General features: G+C 35.5%; 1 protein-coding gene across 1 annotated transcript; it reads right to left on the reverse strand.

The window, feature by feature from the left end:
- Positions 1-795: 795 nt before the first annotated feature.
- LOC129269542 (developmentally-regulated GTP-binding protein 2-like) lies at positions 796-16,862 on the reverse strand. The gene is made up of 13 exons (XM_054907056.2): positions 16,652-16,862; positions 14,298-14,386; positions 13,534-13,605; positions 12,740-12,829; positions 11,612-11,672; positions 9,583-9,673; positions 9,085-9,157; positions 7,523-7,613; positions 6,492-6,589; positions 5,331-5,496; positions 4,907-4,965; positions 4,394-4,447; positions 796-3,910 (listed from the first exon to the last, which is right to left on the reverse strand). Exons 1-13 carry the CDS (start codon positions 16,713-16,715, stop codon positions 3,824-3,826), a joined length of 1,095 nt encoding a protein of 364 aa, XP_054763031.1. The 5' UTR covers positions 16,716-16,862; the 3' UTR covers positions 796-3,823.
- Positions 16,863-24,674: the final 7,812 nt, after the last annotated feature.

Below are 24,674 nucleotides of genomic sequence, written 5' to 3' on the forward strand. Positions count from 1 at the left end.
GAATAGATACTTATGAGAAAAGCCACAAATCCCTAAAAATTAAGTACACATACTATGGAAAAGTTGTCCATACCACTTGGCATAACATCTTAACTAATTAATTGCGGGCCAAATTGCCAATTTGATATTTACATAGCCTTAATTCGGATTCCCCTTTAAGATTTTTATAATGGGCCTGCAATAATTCAGCTGTATAATGTGTACAGCTAAATGGATAGTGACTGGGTGAACGGAAGAAGTCAAATTCTTTTTGAGAGTTTTGCACAAGTCAAGGAAGTGGAGTGAAGTGCTAGTTTTGTTAAATCATGGAGTTAATGGTTATATCCTAAAAAACAATCAAGAACACAGTTGAAGGGGCGATAACGAGTCAAATATCACACGCCTAAATATTTTTTCTCTGCAACTTTTAATTTTGTTATTCAATTCATTTTTCTCAAATCTTTAATCTGTTTTTTCTTCTTTTCCGTACATATACTTCTCTATTCTAAATTATACTTGCTCACACCCTATCCATCTTGTGTACTCCCCACTTTCTCTCTCTCTCATCAGCACAAAAATGTTTTATTCAACCTCATTTCAACTGGGTTCAGCAGGTCTGGGGGGGGGGGGATCTTGGGTTTAAAGTGTTAAATTTCCCTGTATAATTCAAAGTATATCAAGACAGTTGTTACGGTAATTTCTAGACTGTAATGTTTTTTTTTTTTTTTTACATATATTGATATATTAATAAAGAAATATTCAAATCAAATGCAATTTTCCAATTACAGCACACCTTATTTACAACATATATTTTTTAAAGGCCAATCCTGAGAAATGGTTTTATTTATAGTGTGGTTTTATAAGACTACTCACTCAATTTTCTTTAAATTTAAATTCATGCATCTTTCAATTGAGAACCCCCCCCCCCCCCCTCTCCATCCCCAAGAGCAAATCCTTGTTGGAATGGGGTCAACCTGAAGGAGACTGAGCCTGCCGCATATACAAGGTCTTGGGTCTGTGCAAATTCTTGTTACAGAATAATCAGCCACCTCCAACTGGTTAAGACTTTTCCCTTTAATATGTGACCCTTTGTATATCACATGATCTTTCATTATCTTGCTCTGTATTCTTCTCAAGCTATTCTTCCTTTATAAACAAACATCATTCCAGTAAGACACAACACAAGAACCAGTATAATTCAAAACACAATTGCATATAAATCATTTTATATACATCATAATGTACGTCATATGTGGACAAAAAAGTTTTAAAGAACAAAAGAAGGAATAAGGAAGAGGAGATCAGGCAAAAAGTATTGATATAACCTAACTTCTAAAGGTAAGAAACATATTTGTTTATGTCTAGGTTAAACCAGATAATCTAAAAAACAAAATTCAATGAACTGATTTCAGGACTGAAACATGATTAAAAATGTAACTATAAAGAATATCAATATTGTATCGCAGGCCAGGTGGGTGATTCACAAAGAGTTGTGCTGACACATACATGATATGTAACACATAATTTTGATTAATACGCAATAGTGTTCATCCTTTTAAGCATGATTTAAACGATGCAGTGATGCCTTTTATGTAGCACACAACTGGAAATTAAAGGAAAATGAAACCTTTGGAACAAGATAGCTTGTGAGAAAACAGAAAAATCGACGAAAGAGATCAACAAGAGAAATATTGAATAAAAAATAAGTTATGAGCATTTGAAGTTAAGATCATTGGAACATCATTTGGTACAAGATAGCTTGCGAGAAAACAGAAAAATCAAAGAAAGAGATCAACAAGAGAAAAATTGAATAAATAATAAGAAAGTTATGAGCATTTGAGGTTAAGATCATTATTGTAATGTAGATCCTTCTAATGGCAATGCAACAAAGATGTGTGATGTCACATGTGAACAACTTTCCCATTACTTTTGTATATACATGTACTTTTTTAAAATGCATCTTTTATCACATCTATCAGTAGATCATGTATTCTTTCTATAGGAGGGCATGTAATACAGATTTTCAAAGAATACATTATGGATGAAGAGTTTGTATCACCATAAGAAGTAGCAAAAAGATACATTTTGGGGTATTTTATAGTCCATTCAAGGGAAAGTTGCTCAAACATCTTTGTTGCATTGCCATCAGGAGGATCTCCATAGCATAAGTGATCGCAATGTTCAAATGCTCATAATTTGTCTGATTTTTCTGTTTCCACACAAGCCCAAAGGTTTCATTCCCTACTTAACTCTTTGTGAAACACAACCCAGGCAAACATAAAGGCATCATTAGGGTTCACTTTATACTGTGATGCCCCATGCATCCAGACAAGCGTGAAGTGCATACAAGAGATATGCAGTTGAATAAAACCAACATAAATCTTCTCCACAAAGAAGAATCTATGTTAAATTACTTTGGATGCCATCAAATCATTAAAACATGGAATAACAATAATGAAGTACTAAATCAGTTCCAGCCCCTCTCCCTCACTTTCCAAAGAAATAATTAAAACAAATAATCAAATAATTGCAACTCTAATGTTGAATCCAATGCCATGCAATTTTGCTAGATGGACAAAGAGATGTTGGAGTTTCCTTGAACTGATTTCTTTTCACCCTGCTTATCAATATTGTAGGTATAATCATAATAAAGAAGACATCACTATCTAATATTTTCTTGGTAGATATAGACAGAGCACTAAGCTACTTTGTCAAAAGTCAGATACGCATCAGAGTCTTTCATTACCAATTCTCATTGTCAGTCAGACAAAACAATGGGGGAATGCTCAAAAACCACTATGAAAAGATGCAGTGTCTTTATAACAGGATTCCTGCTTACAGACACTGCACAGACTTTTGAAAAGGTACCTAACAAAAATAATTCAGACCATAAATGTTACATAATTTTTTTAAATGGTCTTTGTTCTATTGTACAATTTTGATATTCAGTAGCAGTGAGTGTACGAGAGGTGTTTCATAAAGATTTGAGTCTGACTAAAAGTCATTCTGAAGTGATAACAAACATAATAATATTCAAAATGCACTCTCACTGATAAGTACATGTGATCTGACCAATTTGGTATGTACACACAATTGAGAATTTCATTGCAATTTTAGTCAGACTTAAATCCTGTGGAACATTCCCTAGTACACTTTACAGATCTTTTTATACTGATGAAATGTTAACACAAGATTAAACACAGACGATTAGTCCCATAAAGACCATCTTACATGTATTCAGTGCAAAGCATGTTTGAGTCAACTTACACATACCTACAGGTAAAAACATAAGCAAAGAATATATATGTAAGCAGGATCAATAGCTACGCTAATAGAGCTGATACCATTTCTTGTTGTATGATACTGGTTAAATGACAATTTTGCTTTCTCAGAGAGAACAAAAAAACAACATATGTATTGAAGATACAAACATGATTAGCCTTGAAGGGTATACCTGTAAACTGAAATCTAAGACATGCATACTTATTCAAATTTGCTGGTCAAGAAAAAAAACCAGACCATTGCTATTGTCAAATGCTCTTGGACCAATGTTAATGTAAGGACACAGTTCAGTTATAAAAAGGGAAGATTTGCACGAGATTGATGAGAAATAGTTTCACAGTGTTTTCACGGGAGAATCTGTCTTGCTGACATCCAAATACTCCGAGTAATGCTGACAGGATATCTCAAGGGAGTTTATATTGCATGGTATAACTTGGTAAAAGTTCTGATGCACGTTTGACTACCGAGTTCTGTCATTCCCATAGGCTTCATACAGGGACCATTGGTTCCAGTAGGCAACGGGTTAACATATTACTGTAGGCGGAATTAGGCAAGATCTGCATCACTTTTTAACAACTTGAATTACATCTTCGTGATGAACCAAGTGGGTCAGACCAACCCTCTGTGGACTGTACTTTGTGCTGGTTCCCTGCAAACAAAAGAAAAAAAAGAAAAAGAGAAAGAGAAGTTAATTCAAAGCTATCAGTGCTGCTTGGAGATGGAACTAGCCCCATCATGGGAAAGGGGCAAAGAATCGTGGTAGTTGTAAACAAATTTGGCAGCGCGCCCACAAAGAATAAAAGAATATTGTAATAGAAATGATATTTCAAGCAAAAAAGCTGAGAAGTCCTGCATGGTAATATTATTCCTGTAGTCAAACTTGGTTGATTTAAGGTTTGAAATCTGATTAAAACTTTTAAGAAACTAACTTCTCACTTTCTTACTTCTAAACTTCTCCAATTGGCTAATTTTCTAAGCAACTTTAAAAAAAATCTAATTGGCACATTGCTTCTTTGATTTTATTATCATTTCCTTTATATCATTGGTGCGACGGTGAACAGCAAATTGCACTGGTGGACTGACCAACTCAATTATGGCCTAGCAAACAATATGGTATAGAATAAAGACTTACCCAGACCAAGGCATACTTGAATCTCTCAGCTAGAGTTCTATGGATTGAGTGACACTGTGAGAAATTGGAGGGGAAAAAAGTAAAATACAATCATAAGAAAAAGTATGACTGGCTATTGTTTATAACACATGCTAGAGTTTTATCAAATCAAATAATTTTCAGTGAAAACCCTTGGCGTAACATATTCTACTTACACATAGAATTTGAACTAACTGATTATTTAGAACATGAAACACTAATCACATGATTTGGAAGAACAGAGAAAATTACTTTCATCTGATAAAAGATGGCCATGTACAAATCAAAACAATTAAAATTACACTACAAATTATGAAATTCAAATATGTGATTGAAACTACGTATGTCAAGCCAAAAGGATATTACCAATACCCCTAAACACATACAAGTTTGTGTAAGTCAATGCTATTTAATATTGTCTTTAGTAGATTCTATATATGCAAGGTGGACAATCCCTTCGATACATTTATATTAATGTAAAGATTTATTACATACCACATGTTCTACAGAGCAGCCTCGCCTCATTATAATGCCTTCTTCAAAATCAGGTCGATCTATAAACAAAAAGAAAGTTACAAGAATTCTTAACAGAAATATTATTTAAACATCAAAATTCACATACATACAGAGGTGGTGCAAAGAAATTACATGTACTTATTTAAGGTCATAATGACCAAATGTGAATGGACATATCAATAATGATAATAATATAAACTTACGCAACATAGTAATCATTTCATTTTCCTGAAAATTACAAGATGGTTTATTAGTTTGTCAGTAATCATGGTGGTTTAGATCACATCATCATCATCCATGGTGATTTCCATCACATCATCATCATCCATGGTGGTTTTCATCACATCATCATCTTCATCATCACATCATCATCATCATCATCATCATCATCTTTTCTACTCACGACTGCGTTTCTTGGTGTAGAGGCAAATAAGATTGAGGTATTCCCAGACCTTCTCGAGTAAGTAATCTAGATTGAGTTTCATTTCACAGCTGATAACAAGACAATGAGGCTGGTGTGCTATCCTATCTACTTCCTCAATGGACGTCTGATCGATCTTATTGTACACCTAGAGAAAGGAACCCAGTCAAGATAAATACAGTGAAACCTGTATCTAAAGACCACTCAATAGGCATGATCATTTCACATTTTGAGTTGCCTGTATGATATCAAAACTAAGAAACAATAGTGAAAAAGAAAAAAGAAATTTCTGCTTTAACTCTTGTCCAGTTGGTGACCCCACTGTATGATAGAAAACTTGGAAACAACATATTCAAAATGTTCCAGCCACTGAAACCCTTAATTAGTGTCACCAGCTTTCTCCAAAAGGAAAAAAAAAGAATGAAATCACAGAATTCAGGAAAAACACACTATTATTCACTGAAGTTTATGGATAATGCAAGTTTTCTTACCAAATATCTCAAATAAAAAAATATACAATGACATTTCAAAGCAACATCAAATAAAACAAACCCATGCACTAAATGAAATATGCTCATCAAACATGTTCACAGTGTTTTACATGTATTTGCCAAGCTTCATCTGCAGGGAAATTACGGTTTACAATTGCGTAAGCTTATGTTTTGTACATGTCATCAAAGAACACAGAATATGATGCTTAGAAAAATAGAACACCAAAGAACACAAGTTGGCATTCTAGAACAAAGCGGTTCACAAACCAAAAGTCTCGCCTGATTTGACAATCAACAAAATATGCAATATGATCTTTTGACCCCTAGATGACCTTTGACCTTATCATCCTCATGAACACACACGTGGTATTAGCCAAGGATGATTTGTACTATGTGTAAAGACAATTGATGCAGAAATAAAGAAATAAATGCAGTTTGAACAAACATTTGACCTTTTTGTAACAGGCTAACAGACCAACGGACTAACAGACCAACAAGAAAAGTGTACTCTTCTCTTAATCAATGAAGTCAGTCAGTCATCAGTCATCAAGGTATTAAATCCAGTTCAATCCCTGACTACAGGGGTGGCCGGATTCACTTCACAGAGATCACCCTCACCCCTCCCTCCACTTAATGATAATTATTTACTTACATATATACATGGAAGGTAGATTCTATTAGCATTGATTACATCTATAAACTCATCTGGAGAGCAGTCTTCACGGAACAACACTTCTGCATTGAAGATTTCTGAAAATTCATTCTGATTAAGGAAGTTAAACTTAATAAAGTTTGCTTACTTGATCAGTAGTAAAATATCACAAGAACACTGGAACCTGGCGGACACTGCATGATAACATATAATAATAAATAATATAGGATTTGTATAGCGCACGTATCCACATTGCTAGGTGCTCAAGGCGCTCCTATATTACCCCGGCTAAGCTAGTCTACCGATTCTGGTGCGCACAGCTTTTGAGGAATTACTTCCTGCCGGTACCCATTTACCTCACCTGGGTCGAGTGCAGCACAGTGTGGATAAATTTCTTGCTGAAGGAACACACGCCATGGCTAGGATTCGAACCCAAGACCCTCTGTTTGAAAGGCGAGAGTTAGAACCACTAGACCACGACGCACCCACAGTTACAATCTAATTTCAAAAGGAATTGTAACAGCATTTGATACGGAAATTCCACCTATAGTCTTAAATGATCAAAGTTCTGAGTAGTGGTTTGAATACTACATTGAAATTCAAGTCTATTTTTAGCTTCCCTGTGGAAATCAGAGCAAATCAAACTCAAAGCCGTAATGGTATTATCACCTATCTTCAACTTGAAGCCAATTTGGATTTGACTCCCACAAAAAGGCTTGTAGCAAAGAAGACTCCTGACATTTTTCTAAGACACGGCCCAGAACTCAAAGCTCTGCATCATATATCCACCCCCATGAGTTTGATTTTGTTTCTGTCCATTCTTGTGTTTGCTCTTTTAATAAGGACAAGTCAAAATATTTCAAACATGTTATAAATTAGCACCATTAATGGGAATGAATTATACATGTTGGCTTGAAATGCATCAAGTAAATAAAATGACTTACATCAACTTAACTCCCAAAAAGGTATTAAGGCAAAGATTTTATAAGCCATCACGAAAAAAAAAAAAATTTAACGATTGATAAGGATACTGTATTCATGTAGAATCATATAAACCAACTTCTCATTGCATTTTGTTAGGGTACACGTTGAGTTGAATGACACACCACCTCCTTTCTTTTGCTGTTAGATGGAGAAACAAGAAAAAAATAAAGAATCACTTCTTTCATACATACACATAAACGCCAGTTCTCGTGACCACTGGCGTACTTTCACGACCAAGAAAAAATTTTTTTTGCTTGTTCTCTTTGCTCGCTTGCAACTTTTTATAAATTTTATGCAATATGCCATATCTGGCCCCGTCAAAATTTTTGGCTCATTACGCCACTATTGGTGACAACAATCTGAAAATGAGATGACGTTTGGAGGTTTGCATGGTGGTATGAGCAATCGCGGACAAGGTTTACGGTACACCATGTTTAAAGTCCTAGAAGGACTGATACAAGAAAAGTGGATAGAAAACAAGCATGAGTCTACTCTCCTGCTCTACTCGCCAACTCAAGCCAGCTCCCTCTCACCTACTCAAGCCTACCTACTACTCAGCTTTCCACTCCTTCTGGTTTACAGTCCTTGTAAGAACTACGCTCATTTAAAAAAAGAAAACTCTTCTTTCAAACCTCCACTTTCTTGCCTTTCCAATTCACCTCCAATTCTATCCACTTTTCTTATCTCAGTCCTTCCAGGACTTTACACATGGTGTAACGTAAACCTCGTCCGCGATTCTGAAAATGTGTTCTAACAGAACACAATGAAATTACCCCAAGTTTTTAATATGTGCCCAATATGACCAAAAAATAAAAGAGAAGAAAATCTGTAAAAGTAATTGCTGAGAAATTGATAAACCAAGCATGTTATTCCAGTCAGATGTCGCATCTTTTTTCAAGCAATAATAATAAAATGTCTCACATATGCTTAAAAACTGTTGGTGTTCTTCAGTATGGTAATTTTTCTTCTTAGATTCCATGATTTCACATAGTAAGGTTTATTTAAATAAACCAGGGGGGGGGGGGGGGGTGTTTCACAAAGATTTAAGTATGACTTAAAGTCGCACTTAATTACGGAGTTGCGTGCGGTATGAAAGGCTTGACCGCATTGGTCAGATCGTGTCATGAGGATGCGCACTACTGCGCATCTATCAATAAGATCGCACGTTGCATATCATATACGAGTCAGCATTTAAGTGCAACCTAAGTCATACTTAAATCTTTGTGAAACACCCCCCCCCCAGATCTAGATATACAATGGTATGGTGACAAATGTACTTTGCTTTTAAAGACTTACTCAATAAATCATTGTTCTAAAAAAATATCTTCTTTCCCATTTCTCACAAGTTTGGTTTGTTCCTAGAATGATGACTTGATTTATCAATTTAAGAATCAAATATACAAGATTATTTGCAAGAGGGCAAATGTGGTAATTTTGTTCATTTCAGTATTCATGGCTTTTAATGGCAACATTATTTAGAAGAAATCAGATTCATTGCCCCCTTTAACATGATTTGGTCACCACTTTCCTGTACCTTCATAGATAGAGCCCCTTTTAACTTCTTGAACATAATAGAATATTGAACAATAACATCCATTTACATTCTTACCTTGAAATAGATATTAGGTCTCTGCTTATTCAATCTCAGACCTACAGTCTCTAACTCTTTCTCCAGCAGATTCCTTCATAAAAGTAGAAGAGACATTGACTTGCAGGTAATCTATGACATACAGTATTACACAAATTGACAAGATAACAATGAAATGGCAACCTCAACCTCAGCAGTAGTATATTTGGTTTAATTGACAGCATATTGCATTACTTCTGCATAATCCTGGACACCAAGATATATTGTTAAAAGCCAGTATAGTGTTCGTACAATTGATAGTTAAATTGTACAGCATAGCATGCAGTCAGTATTGGACCAAGTTACAATGTAGGTCAGGTGAGCAAGGCCCTGTAACCTGTATAAATGGCAAGCAATTCAGTTTTTAAAAACTCACTGCTTTACATGTACCATCAAAGTAGGAAGCAATGGCTGAACCTGTCCATCCTCCACCCATCCATCATTCAAATGAAAAATCAATAGATAAATATAGAAACTTACTTCTGAACATCCCCTTTATTAGCATCTAACATCATGACAACCAGGTCGGCCGTCCTTGCTACAGCGATGACTTGACGTCCTCTTCCCTTGCCTGTCAAGGAAGGATGTAAAAAGCGAGTGTGACTGTAAAATTCTTAAGGCCCTGTCACATCGTTCCGTGCAAGCCTTGCGGATGATTGCCCGCAACTCACCAGCAACAAAGTTTTGAGCAAGTTCACAGCTTTTCTGCGTGCAAATCAGACTTGCATGCGCTTCTGCAGGCAACTGCGTGCAAGACACTGTCAATGCCGGCGACATGCGAGTAGCAAAAATATTTACCCGCAAGACACATGCAATGCTTGCACGGAACAAAATGACAGGGCCTTTATACAAACATTGCCATGAAACAAAGCTACAAACATTCCCATTCCTTCAATTAATTGAAGGGTATGAATTAAAAAATCTGAATTTACTATTCATAACAAGTGGAATGCCTCTGGCCGTCTCACCTGCATCACGCGATTCAATATAGCAGCAGTGCTGATTTTGAAAACTACTATAACTCGCACAAGATGTTCAGTGATACTTGGTTACTCTTATTTCCACGTTTTATGAACTAGACCAATACACTTATAGAGATATGATGGCAATTCAACAAATACCCCCAACGTGGCCAAAGTTCTTTGACCTTACATGACCTTTGACCTTGATCATGTGACCTGAAACTCGCACAGGATGTTCAGTGATACTTGATTACTATTATGTCCAAGTTTTATGAACTAGACCAACACACTTTCAAATTTATGGCTGTAATTCAACAAATACCCCAATTTGGCCAAAGTTCATTGACCCTAAATGACCTTTGACCTTGATCATGTGACCTGAAACTTGCACAGGATGTTCAGTAATACTTGATTACTATTATGTCCGAGTTTCATGAATCAGATCCATAAACTTTCAAAGTTATGATGGTAATTCAACAGATACCCCCAATTCGGCCAAAGTTCATTGACCCTAAATGACCTTTGACCTTGGTCATGTGACGTGAAACGCATGCAGGATGTTCAGTGATACTTGATTAACCTTATGTATAAGTTTCATGAACTAGGTCCATATATTTTCTAAGTTATGATGACATTTCAAAAACTTAACCTTAGGTTAAGATTTTGATGTTGATTCCCCCAACATGGTCTAAGTTCATTGACCCTAAATGACCTTTGACCTTGGTCATGTGACATGAAACTCAGGCAGGATGTTCAGTAATACTTGATTAACCTTATGGCCAAGTTTCATGAACTAGGTCCATATACTTTCTAAGTTATGCTGTCATTTCAAAAACTTAACCTCAGGTTAAGATTTGGTGTTGACGCCGCCGCCGCCGTCGGAAAAGCGGCGCCTATAGTCTCACTCTGCTATGCAGGTGAGACAAAAAACTTTATTTTGACAGAAACTTTGTCTTCCTCAGGTGGTATTTTTGGTCTGTGCCGGGTTTTGAATACTTGTGTGTGGTGCAGATCTATTCTAATCATCTAATGCCTGAGAAAGTCTGAAGTTTCTGTCAAAATTTATGGATTTTTATTGATAGTACATTCAGATTTTTATTCATAAATTTCCATTTATTGCTGGGAAATGTACAAGTAAACTTTACTAATCATTACTGTGCATTGGACAAGTGACAATAATAGACAAACTTAATTTCAAGAAACCCTTATTCATTCCCAACATATCAAAATAAATTCAAAGAACCGTGAAATAAAAGAGCATTGAGAATGATTGCATTTGAAAAAACTACAGCCAATTCACAACTCTATACTGACAAAAAAGGTATAAAAAACAAGGATAAAAGCCAACATTTTTTTGTACCTATTATCCTTTCACCATTTTTATTTGCCGTAACCCAAACGGCCCTAGTAAAACCTGACAAGTTTCCTTTTCCAATGCAGGTTTTTCCCCCTCTCACAAGATTGTGCGGACTGACACTAATTTCCCTCATTTCTCTACATTTCCTTTAAACAAAAATAAACCTAGTATAAGTAATCTTATACATTACCTTGTGCAGCACCCTCTATGATTCCTGGTAAATCAAGAAGCTGGATGTTGGCACCGTTATACTGAAAAATAATACACATTAGGAGAAAAATAATCATATATTAAGAAATTTGCAAAATATTATTTGGAAGCATGGACTTAAAGGTCAAGTCCACCTCAGAAAAATGTTGATTTGAATCAATAGAGAAAAATCAGACAAGCACAATGCTGAAAATTTCATCAAAATCGGATGTAAAATAAGAAAGTTATGACATTTCAAAGTTTCGCTTATTTTTAACAAAATAGTTATATGAACGAGCCAGTTACATCCAAATGAGAGAGTCGATGATGTCACTCACTCACTATTTCTTTTGTTTTTTATTGTTTGAATTTTACAATATTTCAATTTTTACGAATTTGATGATTAGGACCTCCTTGCCTGAAGCACAACAATATTAAAATAATGGAATTCCACGTGTTCAGGGAGGAATGAAACTTAATTTCACATGACAATGAAGAGAAAATCAGAATATTTCATATTTCATACAATAAAATACAAAAGAAATAGTGAGTGAGTGATGTCATCAGTTCCCTCATTTGCATACTGACCGAGATGTGCATATAACTGTTTTGTGAAATGAAGCGAAACTTTAAAATGTCATAACTTTTTTATTTTACATCCGATTTTGATGAAATTTTCAGTGTTATGCTTGTTGAATTTTTCTCTTTTTATTCAAATCAAGTTTTTGTTGGGGTGGACTTGTCCTTTAAACAAGGTGAGTTTGAGGACAGCATGGCAGCACTAATTGCAAAACTGTTTTTAGCTTTAATGTAATCTATTCATTTTTTGTATTCAGTTTTTTTTTAAGAATATAACAATTAAATAATTCATTCTATCTATTTACTTATTTCATGTTTATTTATTATTATTTTTTACTTTATTTATCTATTTAAGATTATATTCATTTATTTATTCACTAGTTTTATTTATTCATATATTCATTCATTTATACATTTCTTCATTTTTTTAAGGAGAGGGGGTCATCAATTTTCTACACAGTGAATGTTTTATTTCATGGCAGGGCTAGAACAGAGAAAAAAATAATAATTTAACTTTCAAATGATATTAGACAAATAAGGACACACTCACCTCAATAACTCCAGGTATACACGTGAGTGTGGTGAAGGCATAAGCTGCAGACTCACTGTGGGTCTTGGTCAACGTGTTGAGGAGTGTCGACTGGTATGATAACAATCATAATAATTCTTGATTTGTAACTAATTTAAACCAAATGATCTATGAAAGTTTGCATGATGTAGGGATATTGATTTTCTGTTACCCGCTAAATCACAATGGAAAATCCGATAAGGTCCTTTTACTTTTCATGTGAAAATTCTCTGCATTTACCCTTGCAAAACAGAATACATGTTTCTGCTTTGTACATTTTCTATGACAACACAGAATTTCCATTTTAGATCAAGTGTGAAACAGAATTTCAGGTTTTCAGAAATGCAAAAGACCATTCCTTTTTTTTTAATGGACCATCAATGTCCCGAATGGTACTACATATAACATGGAAGGGTTCATAATGTGATTAGACCTGAAAAAGACTATTTAGATGTGATCAATTCCATCTCTTTCATAGTCATTTCTCAAGAACTTCATCCCACTCTTATAAAAGTCCTTCTAAGACAAACCACATGGTGACCCATATGACTTGTCTCTCAATTGAATTGAAAGGAATATTTCACATTTAATAGGAAAATAAATTAAATGCAGATTCAAATCTAATAAGAAATCTGACAGCAGGACTGAATTTAAAGTTGGTCATCATTTATCCTGCCAGGATCACTTTCCACAGAAACAACTTCATTCACATTGGATACAAAAACCAATAAAAATCACAAAGATTTTCAATTGTACATTGACTACAGTGTACTCACCTTACCAACAGAAGGAAAACCAATGAGAGCTACTCTGGCATCTCCTGATTTCATCACATCAAAACCCTCTCCCTAAAAATATAGGAAACAAAGGAGAAAAGGGGAAATAAATATATGACCACCATATCCATAATCAAGCATATGCTCTAGGATTCTATCTCACTTCTCATGTCTTCACTACATTGAAACCCTCACCATTGAATATGAAAGAGAGGGGAATTAAAAAAAAGTTACAACAATGATTACATTATGATTAATAAGACATGGTAGGGAAGAAAGTGATTGGCATCAAATAAACAATTACCACCATGATCACACTAAAATTATACACTAAATCATAATACAGATGCTCTTTCTAACTTAGGCATAAATCTGTAACATCATGCAATTCAAGGGGGGGGGGGGTGGAAAAATAGATCACCCCCCTGAACAATAGGTGTGATGCAAGGATTTACACCAGTGCTTCCTAAGGTTCTATTAAGAGCAAATCAAAACAAGTGTGATACCTGTACTCTGGTATCTCCTAATTTCATCACTTCAAAACCCTCTCCCTCTAAACATGAAGGACATTTTTTTTTTTTTAAACGTACACCATGACCACCCCTAATGATCATATTGACTTGAATTCAGCCTGTGCACTGTACATTGATAAAATTTGTCTATATTATAAAATATCTCACTATGCTAACTGAATATTAAGCAGTGTTGTTATTGCACCAAAAAGTAAGCTTTAATAGTTTTATCACTGTATTAGTTTGACTAACCTTGGCTCCACTCTTTCCTGTAGGTTCCAAAAGTTGAGACCTGTACTTGGCAAGCTTGGCTTTCAACAGACCCAGATGGTATTCCGTTGCTAGCATACAAAGATTGGGTAGGAATACGATATTGAAAGAATGTACATTTCAACTTGACATTGATGTTGAAAAAGTCCATAATACTAATAATTCTACATGTTACATCACCAGGTATCTCAAATTATTCGATAATGTTATTGTTGCCTGGAGTTCCTTTCAAGTTTGAAAAATATTCCTAAATTGATATTTCAATGTTTTGGAATATAATTCGAGGCCTCAATTATTATCATGAAATTTGCCGCCTCTCTTCTAGCTTCTTGTATGTACGTGTGTATACATGCTCTCATTGTGTAAAAATTAAATTGTGTGGAAGGACGTCACCAGCATTGATAAAATACATGAATGGACTGGTGACTTATTGTCGACTTTTAATTCATATTTCAATTAAAATGAATTTGGCCCCTTAAACTAAATAAAGAGGGATCTAAAGTCTTTTTCGACTAGACTCAACATAGAAAGATCTAGTTTAGATTCCTTTCGCGGGAACATCTGAGAGGACAGCATCCACGAGAGTCGTCCTAAAAAAAAAAAAAAAAAAAGGATAATTCAATGGCAGGCCTGTAGGGCACATTTAACAGAGACTTTGTGCAGATGTCCAAGATTTCCACACCCGAAATAGGGGTTCCTTTACAAATTACAAATATTCTATTCCCATATCATACCTGGTTTGAGAGCCTAATCCAATGTCTGGCTTTACACAAGGGGGACTGAGACTAGACATGGGATTAAATGTAAGCTGAAATTGCAAGTATGCAAAATGGGGATTTGCGTTCAGGTTTGAGATGAGGGATTATCGATTGCATTTCTAACTGGACCTTTTATTGGGCATGGTGGTTTAGAGGATTTTGGATCACAGGTCTTGTAAAAGTCAGTCTCGCAGCAGTCGGTGTGAATTAATTACATACCTTTTTGCATTGTACATCATCATGATCTGGGAGGTTTTTACAATTGTTCAGCCACTTTTTACATTCTACCCCTGAAAAAAACACCTTGTTTCCACTTTTTTTACCTTGCGGATGCAGATAAATTTATAAAAGTGACAATGAACTCACTCATGGGCTGATATATGGTAACCATGCATGTCCCCCTAAGGAGTCGAAAAAGGGTCAGATTTCAAACCCATTCAACATTTTTTTTTAAATTTACTTTTTAACAGGTTCTTTGACATTTGCACCATTTATTTTGATGTAAAACTAAAAGCCCCATTTAAAAATTAAGGGTACCTTTTACAAAAAAAAAAATATTGTCATTTTAATAGATCTACATAGTTTATGAGTAGAAATTGACACCAATGGAAGCCCAGAATTAGTCAGGGCCAGGGATGAAGCCAGTTAACGTTCAATTCTTAGATGCTTGGACGACCATGGGTAGGATGGGGGGGGGGGGGGGGGTCGGGTATCTGGACACTTTATATTTTTGAAGCCTTCTTTTTTGTCTTTGGATCACACTAAAAACATGAATTCAATAGTTGTAATCATCTTCTATTTTGTTCTCTATAATATTTCCTAACATTTTGTACTAAAAGTTGATGAAACTTTGCTTGTAAATTTTTCCAAATTTCCAACTTTCTAAAATTGATCGTCTGGAAACACAACAAATGGCTGGGTATACCACTTTGCTCAGTCTGTGACCCCCCATCCCCCACCCATTCTTAAAGGTCAAGTCCACCCCAGGAAAATGCTGCCTTGAATAAATAGAGAAAAATCAAACTAGCATAGTGCTGAAAATTTAATCAAAATCGGATGTAAAAATGTCTATAAGAAAGTTATGACATTTTAAAGTTTTGATTATTTTTCACAAAACAGTGATACACACAACTAGGTGACTCGGTTGATGATGTCCATCACTCACTATTTCTTCTGTTTTTTATTGTTTGAATTATACAATATTTCATATTTTATAGATTTGACAATAAGGACAAATTTTTTGTCATGTTTGTTGGGGTGGACTTGTCCTTTTTTAAATGCAAAGAAAAAAAAAATTAGTGTCTATCTTACTAGTGTCTAGGCCTATGTCAGAATAAATTAAAGTTTAGTTTTATTTCAATTTAACTCAACTCAAGACATTGTCTGTTGTTGACGCCCACAATCAAGTGTTGATGTCAAGTCTACGTATCCCGCATATTATTGCTGAATATATTGGGAGTTGCATTCGCCCGGCCCGGAGCTCCTTAGCCGGCCCTCGCAGAGCAACTCCGCGGGACCTTCTCCCGTGCACCAACAATTAGTCCCTCGATCGCCCTTCCACCACACGAGCATACTTACCTTTATTTTTCTGCGTCCTTGCGATTTCCCTCTCTATCTCAGCTATCTTCTCTAGAATCCCCATTTTCTGATATTCAACTAAAAAAGTACAGGAAACAAACAAAACAGTTAAGGCCTAGATAATCAAGCTGACAATGTTCTAATTTTTCAACTCGATTTCAATAAAGACATGCACGATCTTCGAGAGCTGCACTAATGTCCTTTTTTCACCGCAGAGGGCTCACACTGAATTGGGTTGCCGATGTGGGCGAGTGGTCTGAGCACCCGCCACACATGCCCGGTACACATGAAAGTCCGGGGTGCGATTCCCAACACGGCACTGTAAACCTTAAACCAAACCAAACCCACTGAACTGGAAATGCGTTGTTTTCAGCTCAGTGCTTACACCCCGTTCTGAAACTACGACCCACGTACCGCGAGCGGCGAGACACTTTATTGTTTCCCATGAAATATTCATTAAAAATTAAAAACTAAAAAAAAAAAAAAAAAAAAAAAAAAATCAAAAGTAATGTAGGCCTAATTATACGAGACTCTGCCTAAGTCGAATCTCTTGGGACCATGAATATCTGTTCGACTTAGAAGATCGCGTTCGGGGAATTCGTCGACTCGACCTATGGAAGTCGACTTGTGCAGAGGACGGTATCATGCATGACCTCGACCTTGTTTAATAAAAACTTCAATCCTATACAGTGCGTATTTTAAAAAACGGGACAGTTTTGAAAAGTCTATAAAAATTTGTTTCAAAATATTATATCTATATTTTGATGTTAATAGATGCTCTGAGATCTTATCTTTGAAATGCCATTTAAAAAAATAAATGTTGTTCATGCTTGAACGAACACGGGACGTTTTTGTCGGGGGTTCAAAAATGGCGCCAAAATGGCAGAAATGAGAAATTTGATGATTAGACTCTTGGCTAATAAGCAGACTTTCTCTTAATCTTTTCATTATCTTTGCCATAATTTTCGAATTATGCTGTCAAATTTCATTTACAAATTTATTTATTTACCTGAATTATTTTGTTTTTCATTTAAACTTCTTTTACCTTTGAATTTTCCTTCATAAGTAAGAAAAGAAGACTCTTTGTCAACCCAAGTAGGGAGATTTGCATTATTAATTGGGAGAATTTGTAATTATTCAAATCCTTTTATTATGTGAAACAAATTATGTTATGGTACGTATAAAAGACATGAATCCTATTTTCAAGGGGTTATTGAATCCTTCAAAAAGTTTAATTATGTGCTTGACAGGACAAACAGGAAAGGATTCATGTCTTTCAATGGCAATGGTGTATTGAGTCAATTTTGAAGGAACAAGATATGGCAGATCGAAGCGAGCAAGCAAAAATTTCCACTTTTTCATAAAAAAATATCAAATTTTGTGATTTTGACATAATATTCAGAATATGATATCATATTTCACTTTCTATGTTTTCTGTTATTTTTCTTTCCACCTTTTTTTTTCTTGGTCATGATTTTCTTTTAATTTTTTTGGGGGAGCACCCCGAGCCCCCATCCATCAGTATGCCACAGTTCAAAGGCACCATAACCTTTTGTAGCACACAATGAAAGGATTTGAAGGGAAATAAAAGCTCTCCCATACTTCGGTTTAAAAAAAATTGTTCTTGCCTAAAGAAGGAATATTCAAAGCTAAAAGATAACATTTTAAAAAGGAACAACAGAAATATTCAAGCAAATAAGTAGACTTGGAAATGAATTTTGACCGCATAATTCGAAAATTATGGCAAAGATAATGAAAAGGTTAAGAGGAAGTCTGCTGATTAGCAAGAAGTCCGACCATCATATTTATCATTTGATGCCATTTTGGCGCAAGCCTCCTTTTTAACCCCAGACAAAAACATTCCGTGTTCGCTCAAGCATGAACAAAACTATTTTTAAAAATAACATTTGAAGGATAAGACCCCAGAGCACCTATTAACACCAAAATATAGAGATCATAATTTGAAACAAAAATTGTATAGACTTTTCAAATCTGTCCCGTTTTTTATACGCACTGTATAGGCCCTATATAGGCACATCCCTTGTGGTGAGGAGACAATTAGGGCACAACTTTTTGCAGAAGTTTTAACAGTTTCATCAACATGATCAATGAGCAAGTTTACTACTGCACAATCATTATTCTCCAAATATTTTTTTTCTAGCTAGCTATATATACACAACAAAAAATGTAAGTCCCCCCTCAAACAAACATCAATAATTTCCGAACCAATGCTAGTTTTTAATATATTTTTACATGAGCGTGTAGGTAATTTTATAAGTTACCCTCTGAGTAAACGTTATGGATGTATTTTACGTCATGCATCAGTGAGCACCGTCAGAAGGCAAAAATGTCACTTTTCAAAAGTCACAAGCTAAATATCATGACTTTGATTCCATTTTATTGGAACTAATTCCACATTCTCATCATGAAAAATAGTCAGAAGGCTTGTAAAAGGTACTTTCTAAAAGACAATACAACTTTTTTGGCTAAATTTCACGGTTGAATAAACACAAGTACAAATTTGCTATAATTGGATTTTTTACACATTTCTATCAATAAAAATGATAGAATATGATGACAGTTATTTTTGGGAAGAGTATATTCAACAATATTCATAATTTCACGGTTCAATAAACATTTATTGAAAACAAAAAATACGATTTTCAAATATCATAGACAAGTATTGTTTCATTTTGGTAACTGAAAATGATCTTTTCTCAACTTGTTCGTAATGTTCATGACCAATTAACATGCTTCAATGATTCAAAGGCGTTTAATTAAACATTCACGCTTGAATGAACATGTGGAATGTGATTAGCTCTTTTTTACGTTATTGGAAAAAATGCAATTTGTAACTATGGATATCTGTCACAAACCTCCTTGCATAGTTCATTTGATTTGATTTTTATGAAAATCCCGATGTTTAATGCATCAGTGAGCACACAATATTCGAAAATTATGCAAATGAGAAGAAAGTTCAAGGCCTTGTCCCCACTCTGTGCCATATCGAATGGTTATTTTGGTGTGCGCGCCTTTTGGATAGTGTTACTCTGAAGCCATGTGCGAAGTTTCATGAAATAACTGTTGGCAGAAGTAACAAAAACCGTCCATGAAACCATGGACCTATTACAACAAACCCTCATTTCATATTTGTTAAAATGTTGACTTCCTCTCTCATAGACTTGTGTACATTATGGGTGCATATCTTTAAGAATAATTAACCCCTTATTCAATATGGTGGAACTTTTTTCCAAGGCTGTCTTTAGCAATGTCATTTGGCAGTAATGTTTATCAACCTATGGGCAGAATTCTGTGCAAAAATGAAATCGATCTGTTTATTTATGAATGAGTGAGCACGCATCAAAGTGGGAAAATTAGTATTTTCAACGTCAGAGACTCATTTTAAAGGGTAATAAAGTGAATATTGGGGGCAAATTCGGTTTCAAATGTGACTTTAATTGCTGTTGTTTTTATCATCCACCATTTCTATCACCACACACTTTCCGAACTTTAAACATTTTCATGGTTGAGCGAGCACATTCGAAAACTTAGGAATGAATACTCTTTTTACTGCATAAATGTATTCTTTTCCTAACAATTTCTCATGATCAGTTTAATTTATGGACAAATCAGTGCTGGACCCAGAATTTTAAATGGGGGAGGGGCCTATAATCGGGGGAGCCACCAACATTTTCAAATTTTAACATGATCTAACAAGTTGTAGAGATACTACCATAAACCCCTATGATGATACGTCACAATACAGGGAACGGTTTTCGACGTGGGGGGGGGGGCTGACCATGCAAAAAATCATTATCTTATGGTAATTTTTACATTTTTGTACATGCTTGAGGCTGAAGCCCTCCCGACCCAGCCCCCTCCCCCGCTTCCGCGGCCCCTGCAATACATTGTGCTCACTCAACCATGAACATACGATATCAAATTGTGTGTAGAGTGGCTAAATGATGGATAGTTAAACATCATAACACCATAAAATTCACCTAAAAACAACTTTTGCCCAACTTTGTATTTGCACAATCTAAAAAACGACTCTTGTGACTTTCAAAAATTGTCATTTTTAATTCAATCTTTAATTACTCATGCATGACTCAACCGATCAATCTCATTTTTCCTCAGGAGTTGTTTAATGAGTGTACAAAACCACCTACGAAATATATCTCGAAATAATTCCGCTCAAAAGTTACAGCAATTTACTTACTTTTTTTGTTGTGTATAGATCAGGGGCGGATCCAGCTTTTTATAAAGGGGGGGGGGTTGGGGTGGTATGCGAGGGAGCGTAGCGACCGAGTCCAAGCGAGCGGAGCGAGCGAGGGGGGAGGGTGTGGGAGGGGGGTGTCCCCCCTCCCACAGTAGGGACATTTTTTGAAAATCTGTGTGTGAAAATGGCGTTTTCTTGCATTACAAGTTTTAAAAAAAAGATAAGATTTTAAAAAATGGTCCCCGGGTTTTTTTTTGGGGGGGGGTTGCAACCCCCCCAACCCCCCCTCTAGATCCGCTTCTGTAGATACGCAAGAACCATGAGAACAGTGACTGGCTAGAATCCTCGTTATATAGGGTTGCTAATTTCGTAACTTGGGATGTTTTAGGCAACAGTCACGCTTATTCTAGCAACTGGAGGTCGAACATTTATATTACTTTTTCCACTCGTTCGGCATGAACTAGGATAGACTGCAAGTCCCCCACCTTGGTGTCCCTCAAATCCATCCGACTGCGTCCATTGAGTGGGGGAGCAGGGACCTATCCATGGAGGATTAGTCTATTGTTACTGGGGGTGCTGAGCATTGTTACAGCACCCCCAGTAACAATAGTTAATCCTCTGTGGCCAGGTCCATGTGGGGGAGGCATGCAAATTGTAAAAAAAAAAAAAAAAATAGGCATGACTTCTGGCAGAGGTTAACTAATTGTTGTATTTCAGAGGTACCCAAATATATTGAAATGATTTGTCGGGTAAGTGGAACCGGCATATAGATCTGCAAACAACATAGGTCATCCAGGAATTGAATCCTGCATCAAGGGAGGGGGGGGGGGGGACTGGGGCCCATGAAATCGTTTGATTTGATTGGTTGATAGTAAACTTGTTTTATATAATTATTGGGCATATAATAATATGTCTTTATCAAATGGGGCACTGGTTTAACAATGTCGTTCATTTGTAACAGAAGACATAACTAAGCTTTGATTGGGCAAGCATTATCACCAATTATTAAGTCCTATATATGTCTAAATGGTTAATGGCTAGCTATTGGGCACCGTTAGAGCTAACAAGATTTAACTGACTGATATATTATAAACGTTTAGTTCCCAAACTTGATCATATCTTGCGTTTTTAGGGTCAAAATGACTGATCATTTCGTTTATTTTTCTTTAATTTTATTGCCTACCTATCTTATCATGAAACATTCATCAGACATTGACAGGCCTATACCAATATTTTTTTTGTTATTGAAAGACGACTGTTAGAAAAACTAAAATTGATTTTTGTATGTGATTAGTAACAAAAAAATATGGTGCAAATTTTATGAAAAAAAACTTTCATCCTCTCCGAATGTGTTATTATTACACACAGATGACATTTCTTGACCAATAATGTCTTTCATCTATAAGAACACAAGTATAATATTTATACACAAGTGTTCTTATAGGGAAAAAAATATTGATCAAGATGTATAAAGCAAACTTAGAATGTTAACTCCCCCCAACATTCACTTATTCTCAGACAGTTCCTCTCCAAAATATTGAGCAATGAAAAAATGTTAAACAACAGCTTTGCATAAAAATATATATATATATATTTTTTTTTTACTGTGTTTTGTAATACTAAATATAATACCCTTTCTGATCTAATGCCAATTTTGTGTACTTTTCACTTCGTCCTCTTATGTGAACTTTAAATTCGGTTCATAAACAGTCCGTACGTCTAGCCATTATACAGTGCGTATCAAAAAAGATTACACTGAGAAATAATGCTGTAACATTATTTGCAATATCCTGAAGCTTTTTCCACATTGAAACATTGGTACAGATCTCTTTGATTAAATGACGATATAACTGTCGAAAAATCTTTCCGCTTGAGTGAGCACCTCTTAATTTTGAAAAGTTCGTGAAAAATGATTTGCGCAGAACCTGGAAATAGTTATGTAAATAAAAGTAGACGTTAATCATGAAGAACATATGACTTAAGCTCGGAAGATTAATTTGAAGATATGTTTTACCTTTTTAGCCTGTTTCCTTACCCAAAACTCTTCATGGAGCGACATTGCGCCCCTCCCCCCATTCCCCACACACCGAGGCCATCATGATGATATCTGCTTTACACGGAGCTGTGATTCACATGAAATGACTAATGCTTGATTTTAGGTTTCTTTATCATTGTCAAGCTTGGGAAAAGTGTGGAGAAACACGTATCAATGAAATATGAAATGTGGTCCCACGTTAAATGATAAAACTAATAGTGAAAGAATGCTGGCGATGTCTGAAATAAACTTTTGTTTACAATCATTTGTGTCTACCTTGCGTGTCCTACCTAGGGTTAAAATGTTAATCTGGGTGGCAAAGTTGTTGCAAATATTCCATTGTATGTTTTATTTTAATTCGCTAAAAATGCAAAAGAAATGTATGAAAAATGTACTACACGGTTACTTTGTTTTCGCCATTTTCCTTGACAAAGCGTGGGCATTCCTGCACAAGCCGATTTCTGCGAGATTTACAAAAAAATTACAGTGCTCATTCAGGTGTAACATTCTGTCAAAATGTTTACTTTCATTTGATAGACGAGACCCATACCCTATCCCCATGTTGTATATTTTTCAATTCCCAGGACTTCTTCAAAGTGTAAACTTTTTATTGACAAGCACTTCAGTGGTGTTATAAACCAAGGTGATATCAGGAAAAATTGAAATATATTATAATAGCCTAAGAGTTATGACAAAAATATAAATGTGCTAAATGGAAATTAAAACAAAATTTAGTAAACGAACTGGGATTAGACCATGTGAGACGAAAATTAAAGTAGACAAAGAGGAATAAGACCAAGCGGCATTTTACCGTCTAGTTAAAAGCTCCATGCCCGTTTCAGTCAAACCTCACCCACACACCTCTAATCGATTTTTCGTTCCTTTCTTTTTCCTTTTTAACCGCCCCCTTTTGTTCCAGTGATGCCTTGATGGTTGTCTAATAATTATTCCTTGCCTTATTTCCTGCCTTCCTCACGTTCTCTCTCCCTCTATCTTTCTCCCCCTCTCTTTTTTCCTCTCCTCCCTCTCCCCTCTCTTCTTCTCTTTCTCCTCCTCCTCTCCCCCTCTCTTTTATTTTATTCTGGTCTCGCTCTCCCGCTTTCCACCTATCTGAGTTTAAAAAAAAACATAAAAACGTACAAATAGCTTGGAGTGACCACAACAACTCATTTGGCCCATTGGTCTATACTACACTTTGTCAAAGGCAGATCCAGGATTTTCCAAGGAGGGGGGGGGGGGGCACATTTTCCCTAGGAAAATTTGACAAGCGAAAAAAAAGGTTTTCACCAAAAATTGAAGGTCATTTCAGCCACATAAAAATCGACAAGCAAAAAAAAGTCCTCACTTATGTATAAGCCAGTTCGTAGTTCCACTCTGCGCATGATCAGAAGATTCTGCGCATGATCAGAGGAAGGTCATTTGTACTAAAGCGACATTGTGGTTTAAAATTTAATGAGATAAGCACCAAATTCGAAGTCTTGATTATTCATATATTCTTTTGAATTGTGTTTTTCATTCACATCCACACAAAAATGTGTTCACGAATGACTGGTATATTTCACAGTTTGCCAAGTACATTGTACAACATCCTCTAGTATGCATTCAAAGTAGAAATGCAACAAATAACTTCATAGAGTGTTCATTGATGTGCTATTCTAGTCACCTGGTCTATTCAATTTCTTCATCCCGCTATGTAAGGCATGCATACGTAATATCTTGCTTTGAAATCTACCTATCTTAATGAAAGAAATGAAAGGTCATTTGACCAA

The sequence above is a fragment of the Lytechinus pictus genome, chromosome 10 (assembly GCF_037042905.1).
Source record: "Lytechinus pictus isolate F3 Inbred chromosome 10, Lp3.0, whole genome shotgun sequence".
In the NCBI taxonomy this organism is placed as follows: domain Eukaryota; kingdom Metazoa; phylum Echinodermata; class Echinoidea; order Temnopleuroida; family Toxopneustidae; genus Lytechinus; species Lytechinus pictus.

Excerpts from the sequence above, each read along its gene's own strand:
- LOC129269542 (XM_054907056.2), bottom strand. The coding sequence starts at position 16,715 with ATGGGGATTCTAGAGAAGATAGCTGAGATAGAGAGGGAAATCGCAAGG. Across the intron at positions 9,158-9,582 it reads AATAAAGGGGATGTTCAGAA|GAATCTGCTGGAGAAAGAGT; the intron begins GTAAGTTTCTAT and ends ACTTTTATGAAG. Across the intron at positions 4,966-5,330 it reads CTACACCAAGAAACGCAGTC|ATCGACCTGATTTTGAAGAA; the intron begins GTGAGTAGAAAA and ends TTTTGTTTATAG.